Source organism: Pongo pygmaeus, chromosome 6, assembly GCF_028885625.2.
Source record: "Pongo pygmaeus isolate AG05252 chromosome 6, NHGRI_mPonPyg2-v2.0_pri, whole genome shotgun sequence".
NCBI lineage: Eukaryota > Metazoa > Chordata > Mammalia > Primates > Hominidae > Pongo > Pongo pygmaeus.
The window spans coordinates 128948319-128967534 of NC_072379.2; the positions used below are offsets into that span (position 1 = coordinate 128948319).

The 19216-nt window shown below is 42.2% G+C and overlaps 1 protein-coding gene across 2 annotated transcripts in view; it reads left to right on the forward strand.

Annotated features, from left to right (window-relative positions):
• The first annotated feature begins 9965 nt into the window (after positions 1–9965).
• Positions 9966–19216, forward strand: part of KLHDC10 (kelch domain containing 10) — a 61315-nt gene continuing 52064 nt past the window's right edge. For both annotated transcript variants that reach the window (XM_054497263.2, XM_054497264.2), the window contains exon 1: positions 9966–10242. In XM_054497263.2, coding sequence (XP_054353238.1) covers positions 10077–10242 — 166 coding nt within the window. In that variant the 5' untranslated portion in view covers positions 9966–10076. The remainder of the gene's footprint in view (positions 10243–19216) is intronic.

Here is a 19216-nt window from a genome sequence, read left to right on the forward strand (position 1 = left end):
GGGATTGCAGGCATGGGCTGCCCCACCTGTCAAACTTTCTGAACCTACTGTAGAAGGATATCCTCAGATTCACTCAGATCTGGATGAATTATCTTTCCTGTTTAGAGAAATCCCAAGCCTACCCTTAATTTTTTTTGAAAGGAAAGATCATTCATATGCTGAAGACAACTTCAACTTTGCTTTTATTTATTTGGACTCTTTGAATGATTTTAACATCTTTTGTTTGATTTTTTCTGTTTTTAAAAAACTTTATTGATTTTTGAGACAAGATCTTGCTCTGTCACCTAGGCTGGAGTGCAGCCATGAGATCATAGCTCACTGCAGCCTGGAGCTCCTGGGCTCAGGGATCCTCCCACCTCCTCCTCCCAAGTAGCTGGGACTATAGGCATGGGCCACCATGCCTGGCTAATTTGCATTTTTTTTTTGTAGAAACGGGGGTCTCACAGCTGGGCGCAGTGGCTCATGACTGTAATCCCAGCACTTTGGGAGGCTGAGGTGGGTGGATCGCGAGGTCAGGAGTTCAAAACCAGCCTGGCCAAGATGGTGAAACCCCGTCTCTGAGGGCAGAGGTTGCAGTGAGCTGAGATTGCACCACGCACTCCAGCCTGGACAGAGTGAAACTCCATCTCAGAAAAAAAAAAAAAAGAAAGAAAGAAATGGGGTTCTCACAATATTGCCCAGGCTGGTCTTGAACTGGGCTCAAGTGATCCTCCTACCTTAGCCTCCCAAAGGACTGGGATTATAGACATAAGCCACTGCACCTGGCCTTAAACTTATATTTTAAACTTCCAATGTGCTGATTTGGGGCTTAGCAGTCTTTTTTTTTTTTTTTTTTTGAGACGGAGTCTCACTGTGTTGCCCAGGCTGGAGTACAGTGGCACGATCTCAGCTCGCTGCAACCTCTGCCCCCCCGGTTCAAGTGATTCTCCTGCCTTAGCCTCCCGAGTACCTAGAATTACAGGTGTCAGCCACTGCACCCGGCTAATTTTTCTATTTTTAGTAGAGACAGGGTTTCGCCATCTTGGCCAGGCTAGTCTTGAACTCCTGACCTCATGATCAACTCACCTCGGCCTCCCAAAGTGTTGGGATTACAGGTGTGAGCCACTGCGCCTGGCCTCATTTTTTTTTTTGGAGAGATCTTTACTAATTGTTTTCACCAATGGTGAAAAAAGAATGGTTGCAGATTTTATTTATTTATTTACTTTAAAAATGTATTTATTTATTTATTTGAGATACAGTCTTGCTCTGTCACCCAGGCTGGAGTGCAATGGCGTGATCTTGGCTCACTGCAACCTCTGCCTCCTGGATTCAAGTGATTCTCCTGCCTCAGCCTCCCAAGTAGCTGGGATTTGGGATTACAGGCGTGTACCACCATACCTGGCTAACTTCTTTTTTTACTTTTAGTAGAGACAGGGTCTCACCATGTTGGCCAGGCTGCTCTCAAACTCCTGGCCTCAGGTGATCCACCTGCCTTGTCCTCCCAAAGTGCTAGGATGACAGGCGTGAGCCACTGAGCCTGGCCCTGGTCACAGGCTTCAAAAAAAAGGAATAACAATGTACGCCAGATGTAGTGGCTCACCTCTTTAATCCCAGCACTTTGGGAGGCTGAGGTGGGCGGATCACTTGAGGTCAGAAGTTTGAGACCAGCCTGGCCAACATGGTGAGACCTTGTCTCTACTAAAAGTATGAAAAAGGTTAGCCGGGTGTGGTGCTACACGCCTGTAATCCCAAGTACTTGGGAAGCTGAGGCAGAAGAATTACTTAAACCTGGGAGGTGGAGGTTGCAGTGAGCCAAGATCGTGCCACTGCACCCCAGCCTGGGCAATGCAGAGAGTCAAAAGAAAGAAAGAAAGAAAGAAAAAAGAAACACAGTGAAATGCCATCTCTGTTAAAAATAAACAAAATTGGCTGGGCGTGGTCATGCATGCCTGTGACCAGCTACTTGGGAGGTTGAGGTGAGAGGATGGCTTGAGCCCAGGAGGTCAAGGCTGCAGTGAGCCAAGATTGCATCACGCACTCCAGCCTGGGTGACAGAAGAAACCTTGTCTCAAAAAACAAATAAAAACCAAACCAAAATAAAACTCACAAAAAATAATGTATAGAGCTCTCTAAGACATATTGTATAAAATAACAAAAACCTATCTGCAGAATACATTCTGTACAATCCCCAATCCCATTTATGTAATAAGCAAAAACAGAGTACTGCATAGGTCTACAAATGTGTATGTGTTTACATAGAAAGAGAACTAAAACTATATCAAACTGTGTTTTTTTCTGTTTTCTTTTTTTTTTTTTTTTTTGAGATGGAGTTTCACTCTTGTCGCCCAGGCTGGAGTGCAATGGCACGATCTCGGCTTACTGCAACCTCCACCTCATGGGTTCAAGTGACTCTCCTGCCTCAGCCTCCTGAGTAGCTGGGATTACAGGTGCCTGCCACCATGCCCAGCTAATTTTTGTACTTTTAGTAGAGATGGGGTTTTATCACATTGGTCAGGCTGGTCTCAAACTCCTGACCGCAGGTGATCCACCCACCTCAGCCTCCCAAAGTGCTGGGATTACAGGCATGAGCTACTGCGCCTGGCCTATGTCTTATTGTTTTTTTTTTTCTTTCTTTTTTTTTTTATTATTATTATACTTTAAGATTTAGGGTACATGTGCACAATGTGCAGGTTAGTTACATATGTATACATGTGCCATGCTGGTGTGCTGCACCCATTAACTCGCCATTTAGCATTAGGTATATCTCCTAATGCTATCCCTCCCCCCTCCCCCCACCCCACAACAGTCCCCAGAATGTGATGTTCCCCTTCCTGTGTCCATGTATTCTCATTGTTCAATTCCCATCTGTGAGTGAGAACATGCGGTGTTTGGTTTTTTGTCCTTGCAATAGTTTACTGAGAATGATGATTTCCAGTTTCGTCCATGTCCCTACAAAGGACATGAACTCGTCATTTTTTATGGTTGCATAGTATTCCATAGTGTATATGTGCCACATTTTCTTAATCCAGTCTATCATTGTTGGACATTTGGGTTGGTTCCAAGTCTTTGCTATTGTGAATAGTGCCACAATAAATATACGCGTGCATCTGTCTTTATAGCAGCATGATTTATAGTCCTTTGGGTATATACCCAGTAATGGGATGGCTGGGTCAAATGGTATTTCTAGTTCTAGATCCCTGAGGAATCGCCACACTGACTTCCACAATGGTTGAACTAGTTTACAGTCCCACCAACAGTGTAAAAGTGTTCCTATTTCTCCACATCCTCTCCAGCACCTGTTGTTTCCTGACTTTTTAATGATTGCCATTCTAACTGGTGTGAGATGGTATCTCATTGTGGTTTTGATTTGCATTTCTCTGATGGTGAGTGATGATGAGCATTTTTTCATGTGTCTTTTGGCTGCATGTCTTCTTTTGAGAAGTGTCTGTTCATATCCTTCGCCCACTTTTTGATGGGGTTGTTTGTTTTTTTCTTGTAAATTTGTTTGAGTTCATTGTAGATTCTGGATATTAGCCCTTTGTCAGATGAGTAGGTTGCGAAAATTTTCTCCCATTTTGTAGGTTGCCTGTTCACTCTGATGGTAGTTTCTTTTGCTGTGCAGAACTCTTTAGTTTAATTAGATCCCATTTGTCAATTTTGGCTTTTGTTGCCATTGCTTTTCGTGTTTTAGACATGAAGTCCTTGCCCATGCCTATGTCCTGAATGGTAATGCCTAGGTTTTCTTCTAGGGTTTTTATGGTTTTAGGTCTAACATTCAAGTCTTTAATCCATCTTTAATTAATTTTTGTATAAGGTGTAAGGAAGGGATCCAGTTGCAGCTTTCTACATATGGCTAGCCAGTTTTCCCAGCACCATTTATTAAATAGGGAATCCTTTCCCCATTGCTTGTTTTTCTCAGGTTTGTCAAAGATCAGATAGTTGTAGATATGTGGCATTATTTCTGAGGGCTCTGTTCTGTTCCATTGATCTATATCTCTGTTTTGGTACCAGTACCATGCTGTTTTGGTTACTGTAGCCTTGTAGTATAGTTTGAAGTCAGGTAGCGTGATGCCTCCAGCTTTGTTCTTTTGGCTTAGGATTGACTTGGCGATGCGGGCTCTTTTTTGGTTCCATATGAACTTTAAAGTAGTTTTTTCCAATTCTGTGAAGAAAGTCATTGGTAGCTTGATGGGGATGGCATTGAATCTATAAATTACCTTGAGCAGTATGGCCATTTTCATGATATTGATTCTTCCTACCCATGAGCATGGAATGTTCTTCCATTTGTTTGTATCCTCTTTTATTTCATTGAGCAGTGGTTTATAGTTCTCTTTGAAGAGGTCCTTCACGTCCCTTGTAAGTTGGATTCCTAAGTATTTTATTCTCTTTGAAGCAATTGTGTGAAAAATGCTTCAATTAAAAGACACAGACTGGCAAATTGGATAAAGAGTCAAGACCCATCAGTGTGCTGTATTCAGGAAACCCATCTCACGTGCAGAGACACACATAGGCTCATCAAGGATATTGGTCTAAAATTCTCTTTTTTGGTTGTGTCTCTGCCAGGCTTTGGTATCAGGATGATGCTGGCCTCATAAAACGAGTTAGGGAGGATTCCCTCTTTTTCTATTGATTGGAATAGTTTCAGAAGGAATGGTACCAGTTCCTCCTTGTACCTCTGGTAGAATTCGGCTATGAATCCATCTGGTCCTGGACTCTTTTTGGTTGGTAAGCTATTGATTCTTGCCACAATTTCAGATCCTGTTATTGGTCTATTCAGAGATTCAACTTCTTCCTGGTTTAGTCTTGGGAGAGTGTATGTGTCGAGGAATTTATCCATTTCTTCTAGATTTTCTAGTTTATTTGCATAGAGGTGTTTGTAGTATTCTCTGATGGTAGTTTGCATTTCTGTGGGATCAGTGGTGATATCCCCTTTATCATTTTTTATTGCATCTATTTGATTCTTCTCTCTTTTTTTCTTTATTAGTCTTGCTAGCGGTCTATCAATTTGGTTGATCCTTTCAAAAAACCAGCTCCTGGATTCATTAATTTTTTGAAGGTTTTTTTGGTCTCTATTTCCTTCAGTTCTGCTCTGATTTTAGTTATTTGTTGCCTTCTGCTAGCTTTTGAATGTGTTTGCTCTTGCTTTTCTAGTTCTTTTAATTGTGATGTTAGGGTGTCAATTTTGGATCTTTCCTGCTTTCTCTTGTGGGCATTTAGTGCTATAAATTTCCCTCTACACACTGCTTTGAATGTATCACAGAGATTCTGGTACATTGTGTCTTTGTTCTCGTTGGTTTCAAAGAACATCTTTATTTCTGCCTTCATTTCGTTATGTACCCAGTAGTCATTCAGGAGCAGGTTGTTCAGTTTCCATGTAGTTGAGCGGTTTTGAGTGAGTTTCTTAATCCTGAGTTCTAGTTTGATTGCAATGTGGTCTGAGAGACAGTTTGTTATAATTTCTGTTCTTTTACATTTGCTGAGGAGAGCTTTACTTCCAACTATGTGGTCAATTTTGGAATAGATGTGGTGTGGTGCTGAAAAAAATGTATATTCCGTTGATTTGGGGTGAAGAGTTCTGTAGATGTCTATTAGGTCCGCTTGGTGCAGAGCTGAGTTCAATTCCTGGGTAGCCTTGTTAACTTTCTGTCTCGTTGATCTGTCTAATGTTGACAGTGGGGTGTTAAAGTCTCCCATTATTATTGTGTGGGAGTCTAAATCTCTTTGTAGGTCACTCAAGACTTGCGTTATGAATCTGGGTGCTCCTGTATTGGGTGCATTTATATTTAGGATAGTTAGCTCTTCTTGTTGAATTGATCCCTTTACCATTATGTAATGGCCTTCTTTGTCTCTTTTGATATTTGTTGGTTTAAAGTCTGTTTTATCAGAGTCTAGGATTGCAGCCCCTGCCTTTTTTTTTGTTTTCCATTTGCTTGGTAGATCTTCCTCCATCTGTCTCTGCATGTGAGATGGGTTTCCTGAATACAGCACACTGATGGGTCTTGACTCTTTATCCAATTTGCCAGTCTGTGTCTTTTAATTGGAGCATTTTTTTTTTTTGAGACAGGATCTCATTCTGACACCCAGGCTGGAGTGCAGTGGTGTGATCTCGGCTCACTGCAGCCTCGACTTCCTGGGCTCAAGCAATCCTCCTACCTCTGCCTCCTGAGTAGCTGGGACCACAGGCACATGCCACCATGCCTGGCTAACTTTTGTAGAGGTGGGATTTCACTATGTTCCCCAGGCTGGTCTGGAACTCCTGACCTCAAGCGATCTGTCTGCCTCGGCCTCCCAAAGTGCTAGGATTACTGGAATGAGCCACTGAGCCCAGCCATCAAACTGCTAATAGTCTTTCCAAGAGGAGAATAAGACTAGGGGAAGGGTGAAGTGGAAAGTTTCACTTTTTCTCTATATTCCTCTGTTTATTTAAGATTATACAATAAGGATGTACTTTTTTTTTTGAGACAGAGTTTCACTCTTGTTGCCCAGGCTGGAGTGCAATGGAGGGATCTTGGCTTACTGCAACCTCGGCTTCCTGTGTTCAAGCGATTCTCCTGCCTCAGCCTCCTGAGTAGCTGGGATTACAGGTGAGCACCACCATGCCCGGCTAATTTTGTATTTTTAGTAGAGACAGGGTTTCTCCATGTTGTTCAGGCTGGTCTCGAACTCCCGATCTCAGGTGATCCACCCACTTCGGCCTCCCAAAGTGCTGGGATTACAGGTGTGAGCCACCGTGCCTGGCCATTATTTTTAACACTAGGATTAACTTTAAAGACAGTAGAGTTACTGTCTTAGTCCATTTTATGCTGCTATAAGAGAATACCACAGACTGAATAATTTATAATGAACAGAAATTTATTAGGCTCATGGTTCTAGAGGCTTAGAAGTCCAAGATCCCGGAGCCATATCTGGAAAGGGCCTTCTTGCTGCATCTTAACATGGCAGAAAGCATCACACTGGGTGAGAGAGAGTGAAAGGGAAAGGCAGAGAGGAGGAAGAGAGAGAGAGAGAAAGGGAGAGAGAGAGAGAGAGAGCCACCAAAGTTATCCTTTTATTGGGAACCCACTCCTGAGATAACTAACCCATTCCTGCCATAACAGCATTAATCCATTCATGAGGGCAGAACCCTTGGGTAGTCATCACTCTTAAAGGTTCCACTTCTCCAGATTGTTGCATTGGGGATTAAGTTTCCAACACATGAGCTGTGGGAGACACATTCGAATCATAGCAGTTACCCATATAGCCATTGAGCCAAATCTTGGGACTACTAAAACTTTTTATGTTATGTTATTTTATTTTATTTTTATTTATTTATTTTTTTTGAGATGAGTCTCTCTCTGTTGCCCGGGTCGGAGTGCCACGGCGCTATCTTGGCTCACTGAACTTCTGCCTCCCAGGTTCAAGTGATTCCTCTGCCTCAGCCTCCAGAGTAGCTGGGCGTGCCACCACGCCAGACTAATTTTTTTTTTTTTTAATATTTTTAGTAGAGACGGGGTTTCACCGTATTAGCCAGGATGGTCTCCCTCTCCTGACCTCGTGATCCGCCCCCTCGGCCTCCCAAAGTGCTGGGATTACAGGCGTAAGCCTCAGCACCCGGCCCTTTTATGTATGTATGTATGTATGTATGTATGCATGTATGCATGTATGTATGTATGCATGTATGCATGTATGTATGTATGTATGTATTTTATGTATGTATGTATTTTTGAGACGGAGTCTTGCTCTGTCGCCCAGGCTGGAGTGAAAATGGCACGATCTCGGCTCACTGCAACCTCTGCCTCCCCGGTTCAAGCAATTCTCGTGCCTCAGCCTCCCGAGTAGCTGGGATTACAGGCACCCACCACCATGCCTGGCTAATTTTTTTGAATTTTTCGTAGAGACCGGGTTTCACCATGTTGGCCAGGCGGTCTTGAACTCCTGACCTCAGGTGATCCACCCACCTCGGCCTCCCAAAGGGTTGGGATTACAAAAAGTGTTAGGATTACAGGCATGAGCCACCGCTCCTGGCCAAAACTTTATATGTTATTTTCTTATTTCATCTCTCCCAGTTGATTAACTAAAAAGTGTTACTTAAGAATCTACTTTGGCTGGGCGTGGTGGCTCATGCCTATAACCCAATGCTTTAGAAGGCCAAGGCAGGAGGATGGCTTGAGGCCAGGAGTTCTAGACTAGCCGGAGCAACAAGGTAAAACCACCCCCTCATCCCCACACACTGCCCTATCTCTACAAATTCTCTTTGCAAATTGGGAAAACAGCATTTCGTAGGATTTCTGTGAGGATTAGACAGGTTAAACATGTAAAATGTGTAAGACTGCATTTTGCCTATATACATAAAAAATTGGCCAGACGCAGCGGCTCACACCTGTAATCCCATCACTTTGGGAGGCCGAGGCGGGTGGATTACCTGAGATCGGGAGTTGGAGATCAGCCTGGCCAACATAGTGAAAACCCATCTCTACTAAAAATATAATTAGCAGAGTGTGGTGGCACATGCCTGTAATCCCAGCTACTTGGGAGGCTGAGGCAGGAGAATTGTTTGAACCTGGGAGGCAGAGGTTGCAGTGAACCGAGATCATGCCTTTGCACTCCAGTTTCGGCGACAGAGTAAGACTCCGTCTCAAAAAAAAAAGAGTTAACGTATATTAATTTTGGTTTTTATATTTTAGAACGTAGGCTTTTTTTTTTTCAAGTCGCAAACATTTTCATAAGCAGTGTGCTATGGTGCTAGTGGCTAAAACATTTCTGCCTACAGGGACTGGAAGTAGGAAAACAAGGAGGCAGTGCCAGTGGCGACCAGAAATTTGCACATCAGGTACAAAGGGTATTTGTCCTTAGCTCCGGCAGACTTTCTCTCTTTTTTTCCTCTGCAACCGTGTAAGGTTCTTCTAATGCAAAAGAAAAAAAATCTATCACATCTAAGGACCTTGAAAAGTTTTGTTTCCCTTGAGGAATTTGATATGCTTTTTCCTTATCATTCAGAAACATCAGTGTATAGTCTGTTTTCCCAGTTTGCATCGCGCCCATTAAGTTTCAACCCAAAATTTCTGTTTAATTTTGGAACAATAGAAACTCCTGATCGGCACATCTAAAATTTTCTTTGATCTTGATCTTCCATACCCGTTGCTGCCTTTTATTTAATTTTACATTTCCTTTTGATTATATATCTTCCAAGCTGATTAAAATTTTCTACTAGCCAAAAGGAGTTTGAGCGAACAAAAATATTTACAGAGCCATCAGCCATCTATGAGAATACCTTTTTCTTGGCATTCCACACACTGCCAGGTGTTATTTGAAAAGTCTTTACTGATGTAATAAACCAGAAATGGTTTCTCATTGGGGTTTTATTTTGTATTTCTAAGATTACAGGTGAGAGTGAACATTTTCCCATATTTGTTAACCAGGTTTAAAACTGTTTGATTGGGACGTGGCTTATACAGGGACGAGTGCAGTTAATCCAACTGAAAGACAAATGAAACCCAGGAATATCTGGTTCTTACATTTTAGCTTTGACTCCGCCCCTGGGTCCCCTCACCTACCCCGACCCCAAGCAAGCCCTTTTTGTGTTTCAACCGTCAGGGAATGGGATCTCAGTCTGAAAAGCTGGCAGAATACCGTCTTGCCCCCAAATATGTGTATTATGCGTATATCCAGTGTCTGATTGCAATGTTTATCGGAGAGTTCCTGAATCCTAACTAAGCCTGAAGCACTGGCAGTCCCCGGGAGTCTTTCCGCAGGCGCGGCCTCTGACACTCGGCCTTCGACTGGCCCGCCTGGCCCCGCAGGAGTCGGGGTGACGCTGGCCAGCCCAGCGCGGACGATGAGAGCTAGGACTGGCTGCTTCTGCCTTTCTCTCCCCCCACTTTTTTTTTTAGCCATAGCTATGGTTACCACGTTTCTCTCCGCCTCCCGCCACCTACCAAGAAAACGACTGACCATTGGCTGCCTTTCACCAAGGCGGTAAGTCATTGGTCTCTGGTGGGGCCGGGCGCTGCCCCCTTCCCCTGTCTCCTGGGTCTCTGGAGGAGCCCAGGAAGGAGGCTCTGCTGGTGCCGCTGGGTCAGGCGCTGACGGGACCGGGCTGCGGCAGTCGTTAGCGGGTCATGTCGGCCGCCCAGGGCTGGGACAGGAACCGCCGGAGGGGAGGAGGCGCCGCCGGCGCTGGTGGCGGAGGTAGCGGGGCCGGCGGGGGCAGTGGGGGCAGCGGGGGTCGGGGGACTGGCCAGCTCAACCGCTTCGTGCAACTCTCCGGGCGGCCGCACCTGCCAGGTGAGTCGTGGGACAGGGTCCTGACCGCTTGCGGGCGCGGCGGGCGGGAAGGTGACTGCTACCTTTTCTTTTTCTCCCTGGCTTTCTTTTCCTTGGGAGGAGGAAAGGCAGGCCCCACGTATAGCAGAGGCACTGGGGATCAGAGAAAAGGGAAGGTGTCTTTGAGGTCAGGGAGGGAACGGGAGCACAAGGAAGAAAAGTATCTGTGCTCTGTTGAAAGCTCTGTGCTGAGAGTTGTGTTTTCTTTTCAAAGGAGAGGCCACTGTCTCATTGACATTTCCAAATGTTTCGGTTACTCGATTCCCAATCTCTTCCCCTTCCGCAGTTTGATCTTGTAAATGAAAGACATTGGCGCCTAGCTGTGGGAAATTATTTCAAAAAGGGTGCCAAGTTAAGGAGAGAAGAGGGAAGCGCATTCCGAGGAGTGATTTTGTAAAAACTACGCGGGGTGTGTGTGTTCTGAAACGGAAGAAAGGGGTGGGGGAGTGTTGGCTGGGGAGTGTATGGGAAAGAGAACCTAGAGGATTAGGGAAAACTAGTTGGATTATTAATATTTTGGAATGTTCAGAGACAGAAAGGATAATGGTGCCTAGGTTTTAAGGGGAGAAAGTGAAGATAAAAAATATACTTGGTGACACAATTATGCTGTGTTTACAATATAAAAACAACTGAGAATTGGAAAAATGTAACCAATACAATTATTTGACATTTTGGTCTACAGTGCCCTAGCCTTGAGTTCAGATGCTTTTGAAAACAAAATAAAATCAAGTGGATATGTATGTGTAGACAATTTTAAAGAGGTACGTTTGTAATTGAATATTCAATCTAGTAGAAGGAAGGTAGGGAATTAAATAATGCAGAGAACGTCAAATATCCCACTGGGCAAGCTTATTTTTACTATGAAAAGAACTATCAGGAATGATGTGTTAATTATTCATCGTGTTTTTTGTGAATAGTATTGATTATATTAGTGATATATTTGTTTAGCTGATGAGTTTTGAGAACATGATGAATTGGTTTTTTTGAATTGTGCTTAAGACTGTGCCTTATACTTCTAAGTAGTCAAAAATTATTATTTGATTAAATTGAAGATGACAAAGGGAATTTAGCACATTTAATGAGACAATTGCTTATGTTTGTGATGAGGTTATTGATGTGTGCTGGAAATGTACACTACCCCATTTACATGCATTAAATCGAGGCATTTGTAAGTAGTCATATAATATACCAGAAGTTGGGTTTGAGACGTTAATATCAGACTGGGCATCCTAGAATTGCTAAATATATGATCTTTAACATGAAAAAGAAAAAAGGAGCAATCTTTTTTCTTACTCCCAATTAATAATAAAAACTTAGATTTTTGTGTATTGACAGCTTAGAAGATGAATCTCTTAGCAAACACTGTCACCAGTTTGCCCTCCACTACCGCAATCTTTAGGTCTTTGATCACTGATTAATTATACCATGGGCTTCAAGTAGGCATTCCTAGGTTCCTAGAACCTGCTTGGTGCACTTCCTCACTGCAACCACGTGATGGCAGTGGAAGCCATGATTTCTGCTAAGGGGCTTCAGTGTGGAGCTATTTCTGCATTCCCTTAGCACACAAGACCAAGAACAGCCGTTTATCCAGAGGTAAAGATAAACGTGTCTGAACTGTGAAAATTTGTAAAGCGGGGTCATCAGTCTCTTTTTTCTGCTTCCCTTTTCTCTTGACTGACACTTCATTGCTCCTTTACTCATTCTCAAAGTTGGGACACATCTAATACCTCAATGTATTATGTAGTTTGAAATTCTTTCATACCAATTCTTTATTCTCCTAGGTATTGCATTTTAAGCCTCTCCTTTTTCTTGCATTTTGATAGATTTTAAAAGATTTTAGGTGATGGGGAGGAATAGGATGTCTAGGCTTGGTTGATGGGCCTTGGAGATAAAACCTTTTATTTTAAATGTATTTATTTATTTATTGAGATAGAGTCTCGCTCTGTCCTCCAGGCTGGAGTGCAGTGTTGCGATCTCCGCTCACTGCAACTCCACTTAAGCAATTCTCCTGCCTCAGCCTCCTGAGTAGCTGAAATTAAAGGTGCCCACCACCACGCCTGGCTAGTTTTTGTATTTTTAGTAGAGACAGGATTTTATCATGTTGGCCAGGCTGGTCTTGAACTCCTGATCTCAGGTGATTTGCCTGTCTCAGCTTCCCAAAGTGCTGGGATTACAGGCGTGAGCCACCTCGCCCAGCCAAATTTTTTTTTTTTTTTTTTGAGTATACTGTAGTGGCTGGTCGTGGTGGCTCACATCTGTAACCCCAGCACTTTGAAAGTCCAAGGTGGGAGGATCACTTGAGCCTAGGAGTTCAAGGCCAGCCTGGGCAACAAAGCAAGACCATATCTCAAGTTAAAAATTAAAAAAAAAACCACACACACAAAAAAACTATACTATAGCTCACTGTCTCTCTCTTTTGACCTCTAAATCCCATTTGTCTTTTTTTTTTTTTTTTTTTTTTTTTTTGAGACAGAGCCTCACTCTGTGGCCCAGGCTGGAGTGTGGTGGCATGGTCTTGGCTTACTGCAACCTTTGCCTCCTGAACTCTAGCAATTCCCCTGTCTCAGTCTGCCAAGTAGCTGGGATTAGAGGTGCGGGCCACCACGTCCGGCTAATTTTTTGTATTTTTGGTAGAAATGGGGTTTTGCCGTGTTGGCCAGGCTGGGCTCGAACTCCTGGCCTCAAGTGATCCTTCCGCCTCAGCCTCCCAAAGTACTGGGATTACAGGCGTGAGTCACAGCGCCCAGCCAGCCCCATGTTCCATTTTTCATCCTTCTCTACCAAGACTTTCAGTTACTGATACTTAGAACCTTTTCTTACTTTTTACATCTCAACCCTCCATCCAGTCGCCAATGAAACCAAACAAAACAACCTGGTCTTCCTGGAGTGTTCTCATTCTCTTTCAGTGATAGCTTCTTTATCCATCCAGTTATGCAAACTTGAAACTTGGGCATCCTCCTCAATATTTTCTTCTCCCTTGCACTTCAGGTGTAATCATTTACCAGGTCCTGTTTCTTTTACTCCTGCCATAACTCCAATCCACGGTGCCACCATCCCTCACTTAGGTCTCTTGCAGGAGCTTTTTAAGCAGTATTCCTGCTTCTACTCTTGCCCTTCAATTCATATAGCACACCAGTCTTTTTGCAAGCCCAAATACATTCTCATCCCTGCTCACAACCTTTTTATTGCTCTTAGGATAAGGCAAAAATCTTTAACATGGCCTCAAAGGCACTGTGTCCTCTGACTCCTCTCTAACTCTACAGTTAATCTTGTGTTACGTTCTCTTGGTCGTTGATCTTTTTCTGCCCCCTTGGATGTTTCATGCTTCCTCCTGCCCCAGGTCCATTGCATAAGCTTTTCCATCATCCAAGAACCTTCTTACTCCTCATTCCATTCTCTTGTTTTAACTTCTCTTCCATTAGATCTCAGTTTGATCAAAATGTTTTTTACACAGAAGCCTTCCGTGACCTTTCTGACTTGGTCTCTTCTCTCTGTAACACTCATAGCATCATGTGGCTCTCCTTGGGCATACTTTACCATTTGTGTGTGATACCTTGATATGCATGATTTGATACTCTTGAGATGTATGTGCGTATACATATACACACATATATGTATATATATGCCATATACATATACATATATTTTTAAAATTCTAAATTAACGCATTGGCATTATATATAACACGTTAGTATCTAGTGAGTTTGATTAGTGTGGTTCAGTCCTCTAGCCACATTGACTCTGGATAGATGGTTAAAATCAGGTTCTCTCTCTTTTTTTTTTTTTTTTTTTTCTGAGATGGAATCATGCTCTGTCGCCCAGGCTAGAGTGGAGTGGCGCAATGTCACTGCAACCTCTGCCTCCTGGGTTCAAGCAGTTCTCCTGCCTCAGCCTCCTGAGTAGTTGGGATTATAGGCGTGAGCCATTGTGCTACTTTTTGTATTTTTAGTAGAGACGGGGTTTCATCATGTTGGCCAGGCTGGTCTCGAACTCCTGATCTTGTGATCCACCTGCCTTGGCCTCTCAAAGTGTTGGGATTACAGGCATGAGCCACCGTGCCTGGCCAAAATCAGGTTCTTTAATGTAAAGTAGTGGATTAGAGTCTGCATCCATTGCGACAGCACAAACGATAGTTTGTGAAACCTTTTTTTAAGCACTTGCCTTTCTGCTGTTTTTTAAAGTTCACTAGTGATTATGTGTTTGCCTCATAGGCCAAGAAATTAATAGCTTTTTACTCCTGGATTTTTACTAACTCATAATTTCTATACACCCAGTAACGAACAGGGAATTATGCTTTTTGTAGAATAAGTATGCAGAGAGAGCTCAGGAGCACGGGGTTCATGGGGCAATGGAATTCAGGTAGCTGTTGTGATTTAACTGTGTGAGTTTGATTAAATACCATGATTAGCTGGGAAAACAGTTAAACATTGTTGCTAACATGGGAACTGGAAAACTGACAAAGAAAAAGAAGGAAAAATGTAACAGTTGGTAAAGCTGGGTAAAAATAATACTGTAGTCTTAACTTAAAATTTTTAAGTAAGTAATGTGTATAAAATCCAAATGGTACAAAAAAGTATATGGTAAAAGACAAGTTTTTCTTCTTCCTTTGACCCCAGCTAATTGACTGCCTTCCCTAGAAGCAACCAATGATACATTTCCTGTATATTTTTTCCAGGTGCAGGGGGGACGGGAGGGACTTTGTGGAGATGGTAGCATTCCTTTGTTTGGGTGGGTATTTAAGATGTTTACAATCTTGCTAATACAAATAGTGATACAATGAATATCCCTATACATATATAATTTTTGCACATGAGAGAGTCTCTCTTCAGGATAAATTTGTAGAAGTACAGTTTCTGGGTCAAAGGATATATGTTTACTGCTTAAACTTTGATAGATACTGTCCAATTTCAAGTTTATGTTTCCCTGTTGGTGTTTGAGTGCTGTCTTCCTTGTTCTCTTGGTAATGGAGTGGGTTATCAAACGTTAATTTAAATTGTCAGTTTAATAGGAATATTTTTCTTAAGTATCTTTTCAATAGGTAGATATAAGAGCCATTTATTTGTTTCCTTTATCTATAGACCTGTTTATATTTTTTGTTCATTTTTTGTTCATTTTTTGTTCATCCCATATGGGATGGTTCATATTGTTTATAAAGGCGGTCCCCAAGCTTTTTGGCACCAGGGACCAGTTTCGTGGAAGGCAATTTTTCCATGGACGGGGATGGCGGGGTGGAGGAGTGGGGGGAATGGTTTCGGGATGAAACTGTTCCACCTCAGGTCATCAGGCACTAGAGACTCAAAAGGAGCACACAGCCTAGATCCCTTGCATGCACAGTTCACCGTAGAGTTGGCACTCCTATGAGAATCTAATGCTTCATCTGACAGGAGGCCGAGCTCTGGCGGGAATGCTCACTCACCCACCACTCACCTCCTGCTGTGTGGCCAGGTTCCTAACAGGCCATGGACCGGTACCAGGGGTCCATGGCCTGGGGGTTGCGGACCCCTGGTTTATAGGAACTCTGTATTTTAATGAAATCGGTTCTTAGTCTTTGACATATGTTGCAGATATTTTTCCCAGTTTTTCATTTGCATTTTGACTTTGTTTATGGTCTATTTTTTCATCAGAAATTTAATGTTTTGTTGTTAAATTTATCAGTCTTTTCAGAGTCTAGGTTTTGTGTCATAAGAAAGGCCTTTCCTATTTTATTATTATTTCTAATTCAAATTAAATATTCTTGTGTTTTCTCCAGGTACTTCTGTAATTTTATTTTTAAGTTAAATGCACTTACCCACACAAAATGTAAGTTAAATAAAGTGTCGAGGTGGGCATCCAACTTTACTTTTCCTCCAGATGGCTGCCCAGTTATGGCAGTGTCCTTAATTTGTTCAGCTTTGCCCTGCTGATTGAAATGTTGTCTATAGGTGTACTTAGTTCTTACAATTTGAGGTTATTACTGGACTTTTACTCTGTTTCATTGATCAGATTACCTTTTTATACCTAATGACTCCATTCCTTGGTTATCATCTTCCCTCATTCTACTTCCCAGAGTTTTCCAGGGAAGTTTTCTTTGTTTATTTTTCTATATGACTTAGAATTAGCTAAGTCAGAAAAATTATTTGTGTGAATTGACCAAGGTATTCTTTTATGATTAAACAATTATTTCCTGGGTTTGCAACTACTCATTATCATTTCTTATTTTGTATTATGTGAGGCTTTGCCCTTTCTTGTTCATAATCGGCTCTTGGATTTTTAAAACTTAGTTCCACTATTTTCTTTTTTTATTAATTTTTTTCTTTCAGTTTTTTTTTTTTTGAGATGGAGTCTCGCTCTGTTGCCCAGGCTGGAGTGCAGTGGCGTGATCTCGGCTCACTGCAAACTCTGCCCCCTGGGTTCACGCCATTCTCCTGCCTCAGTCTCTTGAGTAGCTGGGAATATAGGCGCCCGCCACTACGCCCGGCTAATTTTTTGTATATTTAGTAGAGACGATGTTTCACTGTGTTAGCCAGGATGGTCTCGATCTCCTGACCTCGTGATCCACCCGCCTCGGCCTCCCAAAGTGCTGGGATTACAGGCGTGAGCCACTGCGCCTGGCCTCTTTTAATTTTTTTTTGTTTTTTATTTTTGAGACAGAGTCTCTGTCTTGTCACCCAGGCTGGAGTGCAGTGGCGTGATCTTGGCTCGCTGCAACCTCTGCCTCCCAGGTTCAAGCGATTCTCCTGTCTCAGCCTCCCTAGTAGCTGGGATTACAGGCGCACACTGCCACGGCTCGCTAATTTTTTGTATTTTAGTAGAGACAGGGTTTCACCGTGTTGCCCAGGCTGGTCCTGAACTCCTGAGCTCAGGCAGTCCACCTGCCTCGGCCTCCCAAAGTGCTGAGATTACATGCATGAGCCACTGCACCCGGCATTTTGATAATGTTAAATCTTCTAGGTCTGTGAACATGTTGTATTTCCATTTATTTAGATCTTGAATTTATGTCAACAATGTTTTGGGTTTTCACAGGTCATTTATGCTTTGCCTGCCTTTCTCAATTCTGTCATCTATTAATGTGCCCCTTACTATATTTTCAGTAGTCTCTGGTACTCCTTTGTGCTACTTTCAGTGAAGATTTCATTTCTGCGTTGGTTTTATTTTTCCCTTCCATTTCTTTTCTGTTCTCTGTTTATATTTCTTTCTGTTGTCTGCCTTTCTAAAGCTAGAATCTCTTTTCTTTTCTGGACTTGAGACATTAGTTTTTGTAAAACCTGTTGTCTCCCACCCCCTACCACAGCCACTATATAAAAGGAATACAAACTCATTAATTAAAATTTGGATAATGGGCTGGGTGTGGTGGCTCTCACCTATAATCCCAGCACTTTGGAAGGCCGAGGCGGGCAAATGGCTTAAGTCCAGGAGTTTGAGACCAGCATGGGTAACATAGTAAGACCTTGTCTTTACAAAAAATAAACAATATTTGCCAGCTAGTGGGCACATGCTTGTAATCCCAGCTAATCCCAGCTACTTGGGGCGCTGAGGCAGGATTGTCTGAGCCCAAAAGGTTGGGGCTGTAGTGAGCCGAGATCATGCCACTGCACTCTAGCCTGGGCAACAGAGCGAGACCCTGCCTCAAAAAACCCCCCAAAATTGGAAAATGTAGAAAAATTGAGACAAGGAGAAAATCACTTAAAGACAGCTAATCAACATTTTGATATTTTACTTTCCTTTTAGTTCTTTATCAAGTGTTTCATTTAATACTGTATAAATAGTTACTTATCACCTGTAGGAATTTGGGATTCTCTTAAAACTGTTCTATATTTAAATGTTTTACTCACAAGGCTTGCTTATGTTTTCTGTTGTTTTATTAGGTGGGATCTCTTTCTCCTCAGTTTACCATATGAATAACATTTTAGGTTTTTTCCTAGCTGGTGGCCTATTTTACTTCTCTCTGTTACAGCCAGGCTTTCAGAAAGAATAGACTCTGTTGTTTATATTTTAATTTCTTTTTTTTTCTTCTCTTCAGTCTTTTGCAGTCTCACTTCTGCCTCCATCGTTCTACTCAAGTGCTCTTACTAAGGTAATAACGTCCTAATTGCTAACTCCAGTAGATAGCTCTTAGTTTTCATCCTACCCAGCTTCTCTAGAATTTGGTTTTAACTGTCTCCTATGCTAGACCCTAGGAATACCTAATTAACTAAAGTTCCTTTTCCTAAAGAGCTCTTAGTTATTCTTTTATCTCTTGAACTTCCTATTAGTTTTCCTTTATCTGCCACTTAATATTGGTATCCAAGAGTATATCTTTGTTTTTTTCCCCTTCTTACTCTTAGTAAGATATCATTAATGTCCTGACCAAACCTATATCTATGTCTAACCCACATCTCTCTGGCCTGTTTGTCAACAGCCTCTAGATGTTTCTACCAACTGACTGATGAGTACCTCAAATACAACATTTTCAAAAGACAATTTCATCATTTTTCCTGGCAAACCTGTTACTTCACCCTGTGCTCCTTATCCTGACTAATTTAATGGCTATATTATCAATTTAGTGAGTCAAGCCAGAAATGTGGGAATCATATTAGATTCCTTCCTTTTACTCATTCCTCATAGAATTGGTCACAATTCGATAAGGAATTGTGTTGTTGATTCTTCCTCCTTACCCTCACTCTATTTGTCCCTTTCTACCTCTTTACCCTCCCCATTTATGTCTTTCATTTTATATTTCAGCTATACAGAAGTATTTTCAGTTAGTTGCCTTAAATTCTTGGAACAAGGTAGGTTGAGAGGAGAGATTTTTTAAAAACTTGGAATTTCCTGTGCTACACTGTTTCTTGATTCTGTACATACCATTTCTTCTTTCTAAAGTGCCATTCTCCTAGTCATCTTCTTAGACCCACCCATGTATACTTTAATCTACATAGCATTTTTTCCTATTCTCTCTTTTAATCCCAGCACTTTGGGA